The sequence below is a fragment of the Diadema antillarum genome, unplaced genomic scaffold, assembly GCF_040938485.1.
Source record: "Diadema antillarum isolate AM-2024a unplaced genomic scaffold, OU_Dant_1.0 seq00002362_RagTag, whole genome shotgun sequence".
Classification (NCBI taxonomy): Eukaryota; Metazoa; Echinodermata; class Echinoidea; order Diadematoida; family Diadematidae; genus Diadema; species Diadema antillarum.
Window position 1 is genome coordinate 63,051 of NW_027272976.1, and position 6,210 is coordinate 69,260.

The 6,210-nt window shown below is 43.9% G+C and overlaps 1 protein-coding gene and 1 non-coding gene across 2 annotated transcripts; both read left to right on the forward strand.

Annotated features, from left to right (window-relative positions):
• The first annotated feature begins 1,261 nt into the window (after nt 1-1,261).
• Trnat-agu (transfer RNA threonine (anticodon AGU)) lies at nt 1,262-1,335 on the forward strand. The gene has a single exon. It is a non-coding gene; the product is annotated as a tRNA-Thr (tRNA).
• Nucleotides 1,336-4,152: 2,817 nt separating this feature from the next.
• Nucleotides 4,153-5,433, forward strand: LOC139714647 (uncharacterized). The gene has a single exon (XM_071626327.1). It carries the CDS (start codon nt 4,153-4,155, stop codon nt 5,431-5,433), a length of 1,281 nt encoding a protein of 426 aa, XP_071482428.1.
• Nucleotides 5,434-6,210: the final 777 nt, after the last annotated feature.

The window sequence follows — 6,210 nt, forward strand, 5'->3', positions numbered from 1 at the left end:
AACGGTGGGGCTAAGGGGGGGGGGGGGGCCTTAGCCCCACCGTTGGTACGGGACTATCCTTAGCCCACTTTCTGTTTACACTCGTTTTTGCCAAAGTGGGCTAGCCCCACCGATAGTACGGTACTATCTGGCCCTGCAAAATAGCAGGGGTTAGCACCACAATTGCGGTGCTAGCACCGCAATTGCGGTGCCAAGCAAGTGAGTGTAAACAGAACGAAAAAATAATCCTGGGCTAAGCGACGGAGACGAAGTCCGACCCTCACTGACCAATCAGAAACGAGGTAATCAAGTGCTGCCGGTGCGTGCGTGTACGTGTACAGTACACAGCGTAATTATGAATATTCATGTGGTTTGGAAAGTCCGGGGCTAAGAAATACGAGTGTAAAAAGGTCAGTTTTCTCCTTAGCCCCGGACAAGAGATAGTACGGGACTAATTGGCGAGTGTAAAAAGCTGAAAAAATTGGTACGGGACTAACGATAGTCCTGGGTCAGAGAAAGTCCGGGGTTAAGAAACACAAGTGTAAAAAGCCCTTATGTTTACAAAGTCTAACGTATGCAGTATTGAATTAAAGCACAAACATGATTTTTCCACGACACCTGCACATATTCACAAAATAATTGTATTAACATTGAGGTATACCTACTTCTACTATTGGATAGACTTGGACATTAGGGGAAAAAATAGTTTGCCTGAATCTGGCCGTAAAATAGACTAAATCTACCTTAAAGAATACCTGCCGTCATGCACCCCTGGTTGCAGCAGCTATACATAGCTGGAATGCTTTTCAGTACTTTTCTCGATGAGAAAAACACATAAACACGTTGTACACACTCACAACATTTTTTTTTTTTTTTTTTTTGGGGGGGGGGTCCAAAATATGTCATATGTAAAATGGTGGTGGCTGGACATCAATTTCTGGTGGCCCTGGGCCACCGGGCCACCGCTAATCATCTTTTGTTGAATGGAAGTACAAGCACATGTTGAGCCTCACATAATGTATGTATATATATATATATATATATATATATATATATATATATATATATATTACAAAATAATTATATTACAAAAAACAAAAAACAAAAAAAATTAGAAAAGCTGCATCGCTTCGGTGATCCCTCGCATTTATTCCAAAGTTGATTTACGTCCTTTGGGTCTATGTCAGGTTAACGTGTGTGTGTGTGGCACACATTCACACACTATAGCTTCTGACCACACGAGCAAAGAGAATTAAGGGTTTGGGACGAACACCGATCTAGGGCTTTCAATAGCTCAGTCGGTAGAGCACCGGTCTAGTAATCCGGAGGTCTCGGGTTCGAATCCCGATGAAAACCCATTTTCTTTGCTCAAAGTTTTCGCCATATATATATATATCTATATATATATATATATATATTGTACATGTACACACAAATACACACACTCACACACACACACACACACACACACACACACACACACACACATATATATATATATATATATATATATATATATGGGTACAAAGCTATACATTACATTTTTTTCCGTCAATTTGTTTCTTGTGTTCAATTTGTCGGTGCGCGTGTCTAAAGACGATGTTAATACTCACGTGTATGCCGTGAGGGCACGTTTTGATGTGAAATTCTCTAGAATGCACGTGTCTATCATGGTGAATTACCTATCCTCGTTCTGTGAACCTGTGCGCTTGGCGGAAAACTCCTTCAATGGTAACAGAATTAATTAAAAGAGGAATCTAATTCAATTCAATTCAATTATATACATATATATATCTTTATGTATATAGATGTTAACAAAAAATCGGAGTGTGTCCTGAGGAATTGCAGAGAGAACAATGAATACGAGATTGACAAAGATGCGAAAATGCCACGAGATTCAAGGCTACTGAATGACAGGTTATCCTATACGGCTACAATGGCGCCTCATTGAGGCGAAGGAAGCCACAGTTCTCGGGGAGTCGAGATGGGAAGAAAAGGGCATTACAAGCGCAGACGGATGCTGGTCGCATATAGAGAAGGAGAGAGTGCGCGGAGAATCAGCCCGTATTGAGAGTTCGTTCTCAATAGAACAATGCGTATTAATCTCTACACCTTGACATCGCAGGAAGTACACGTAAAGGAGGCAGCGAATCAGAAAGAAAGGCAAAAAGAAGAAGCAAGACAGAGGAAGAAAGGAATAGAGAGCTATGACATTGGAAAAAATCAAATATCATACATGAAGGGGAAACGCATTATGATAATGATGATGACACCGTGTCCTCACCTAAGTACAAATTATAAAGACAACCGGTAGGCATGGGAAGGTGTATAGATCTTGCCCGTTGACCAGAAAAATTTGGAGGTACTGATGAGGATATAATAGGTAAGAAGTGCGTAGTTTCAAGCTTCCGAAAAATCAAGAAGATTTCAATGACTTTGCCATCGATATATTGTTAGGGTGATACAGAGAAGATATATTAGGACTACCAAGCGTGCGACATGGTGCCGTATCTGTTTAATCCCGTCGGGACTTCTGCCTTTACATACACCATTTACATCATGTACACCGGTAATGACAAGGTTAAAGAGAATCCGCTACAGTTTCATTCGTTACGAATTGCGTCCTCAGTATTTTGCATATACTCGTGGATTCATAGAAGTCGCTGGAGGTGGAGCCATCAGAGCTAACGAGGTAGGTACGGTGACTTGTAGAACATAGTGAGTGATACGAGAGATAGAGGAATGAAATAGGAAGAGGGTGTAATTCCATTCCTAGCGACGTCCATATTGTGGTACAAATGTGACGTATAGATAGTAAAAAATTATGAGAGAGGGATAATCAAAACTATAGATAGTAAGAAAATATGAGAGAGCGATAGTCAAAACTAGGGAAAGTCCGTTATCATTGATCCAGACATGTACTGCAGTCACACCCTTACACTCGCAAGCGAACACATGGTGCACCTTCTGATATGTGTGCGTCGGTTAACTTAAATACTGGATAGTAAGATCATAGATAACCTTATTGCTTTGACCATGGTTATGAATTATGATGCACAATTCATGAATGCTATGCTTAGAATCAGATGTGGGCAAACCGGTTGATTCCATTTAATTAAAAAAGCCGCATGATTATACTGTCTTACTATACTATGAGTTTACTCTTGCAAGAAGGAGATATATCGAGAAGAAGAAATATTGATGAAAAGAAGGACAGTTAAGCTGAGAGAGAGAGGGAGAAAAAATTGAAGATCAACACCTCATCTTTACGACGCAGTCTCGTTAACATGACAAAAGGTTAGGAGCGGAAAACGGCTGCGGCTCGCTCGGCTTACTGGCGCGCTGACTCGAAGTGAGCAGCCAAATACAGGAGCAGGGAAGAAAGGAGGAAAGCAGCAGAGGGAGGGAGGGAGGGAGCTGGAGAGAGAAAAAGATAGACATACAGAGAGACAGAAAGAGGGAGAGAGAAAGAGAGAGAGATGGCAGAAAAAAATCACTGCTTTCTTATTGGCTTCTTGGGCTGTCTTAGAGCAAACAATACGACATGGCTAGCGGCTGCGCGCATTGGCCGGATCTGTGTTTGGATGTGCTGCAGCGTTGGCGTGGTTGTTGAGTATCATTGTTGAGGATATGACATGGCGTTAATCTGAAGGCAAAAGCACCCGCTATAAAGAGTGGCTACTTCAACTTGTAAAAGACAGTTTCTTTTTTGTCGCTGCACTCGGCGAAAATTAGTCAAGTGCTCATGGCAATTTACTTCGCAAGAATAGCGTGGCACTTGGGGGACGAAAACGGGCTAAACTTTATGTCGGCTTTCGAGATAAACTAAATATTTCTTTTCGTAAATACCACATGAGAGATCGAATTTTCAGCGCCTTGATTACACAATTAAACCTCGGATTTCTTTTTTATGCACAGCTACAAACTGAGTCATAACTTGTTCCATCGCGTTCATCAGACTGAACACAGTAACTCAATGAAGATTTGGTACGTTTTAAATCACGTTTTAGCTGTGATTATCGACTCATACAGCGTGTGACAAACGGCAGATGTTGCTTCTATTGCTTTACTGAATTTTCTCTCTCTCAACATTTTTTGTTCGTGTGGCAGCTTACTTTCATTTGATTTTAGACACTTCTTGTCAATTATCATTGACGAATTATAGGGCCAAGAATGGCGTATGAAGGAGCTCTTCATTCGAAAGTCGTCTCGCCAGCCGATGACGGAGGCTTCCCGAGCAATATTCATGACACAATGCCCGAGGATCTCCGCGTCAAACATCGCGACAGCATGATCTGGTGTCCTGCCGACGATGTCATGGATGCGAAGGGCGACGAAAGGAGATCGAGGAGTGGCAGCGACGACGCGACTCCAAACGAAGAATCGTTCTGCGAGTCGATGACGACGATCTCGAGCCACGGAACGCATATCATGAACACCGATTCGAATCACACGCTGACGGCTGCAACTTCACAGAAACCGAAAGGCAAGCCGACATACCATCGACATCCCAAGCCACCGTTCTCGTACATTGCTCTGATTGCCATGGCGATCAGGGACTCGCCGTCGGGAAAGCTCACCCTTGCCGAGATCAATGAATACCTCATGAAAAAATTTCCTTTTTTCCGAGGCAGTTACACTGGATGGCGTAACTCTGTTCGTCACAACCTTTCCCTCAACGAATGTTTTCGCAAGATTCTTCGGGACCCTTCTCGACCATGGGGAAAGGACAACTACTGGACCATCAATGAGAGCAGCGAATACACGTTCGCAGACGGCGTCTTTCGACGTCGTCGAAAGCGACTGTCAAAGCGAATGAGTCAAAAAGCAGAGGAGAGACGAGAGCGAGAGTTATCGCGGAGAGCCAGACAGAAGATATCGAAGTTTTCCGGTCCCTTCAGCATAGACAGCATTCTCGGCGAGGAGGAGGAGGGGAAGGACGACGATAACGACGGCGACGTCGACATCGCATCACCTGAAAGTGACTGCAAAGACAATAAGGATTCGGTGAGTGTTTCGAATCCATCGTCATTACGCGCAGTGGTAGATCAGCGTATTCGCGACTCGGCAGCAGCAGCAGCCGCCGCCGCCGCCGCGGTAGGATCACCACCTCTCATGAATAGGGTCATTTCCGCAGGGTTTCCCCGGAATATGTTACCCATGTGGAGCTCCCTTTACCCAACTGCCCGCCTACCCTCGCGGTCGCCGTTTTCTGGATTCGGCTGCTGCCCGGTACCACTGGCTCGCTACCCGGCGCTCGAGGCCCTTCAGCAACACGCGCGACTTCAGTTTCAACACGGTTCCGCACTTCCGTTCCCCGTAGCAGTTCCAGCGGGTCCAGTGCGCCCGATACTCTCCCGTCCAGGTCAACTCATCTATCCTCTATGCCAGCCTACCTACAGGTCCGAGAACAGCAAAACCGGTAAATTTTGTGTGGACCATATGGTATCATGATGGCACTATTCAACAATGCAAAAGTTAACCAACTTTTATCAATCACGGTCGTTTTGAATGAAACGTGACGTTGTCTTCATTATCACATTATCCTTTATTGGCATTGACATCGTGGTTTGTTAACGTCAATCAATGAAGAAAGGAAACGTTCACAGATGATTCTATTGTGACCGAGGGTGTTCTCCAAAGCGAATTCATGGCATGTATCGTCATTGTATGGCTCGCGAAAGAGATGAAAGGGCCTGGAAGGAAACGGTTACAGATGTTAAACTAACCCACCCACACACGACACGTTACCCACAGGTCGTCGTCAGAGGAAGCCTTTTGGAATGTGTGAGGATAAAGCTTGTTCTCGATCAATGGATGCCGTGGGATAAACGATCTCGCTGCAAGAGGCCAAACGACGCCCACTCATAACGCCTGCCTCGAAGGCATCCATTCAGCTCAGTTTTCCCACCTTCCTCCATTCACAGATGTTTCTCACAATCCTGAATCTGAATCGTCATTGTGCTCACTGATTATAGCTCTTCCAGATAAGTTTTTAGAAAAAAAATCACACTAGTCGTAATTGTTTCATTTTTTTCGAGCCTGAATTATTTGAAAGCAATCCGACATTTACTCATACCCCTATAGTCATTTTGGCATCAAAGTGAATGTCAATGCCTTTGTAGAATACGTCACCTCTTTCAATGGAATGTGATTCCATGTGTGATTCTTAATGTCGTCCTTATTGCTCCCATTATCAGTCAGTGATAAGAGGTAGATATTATTTCAAAA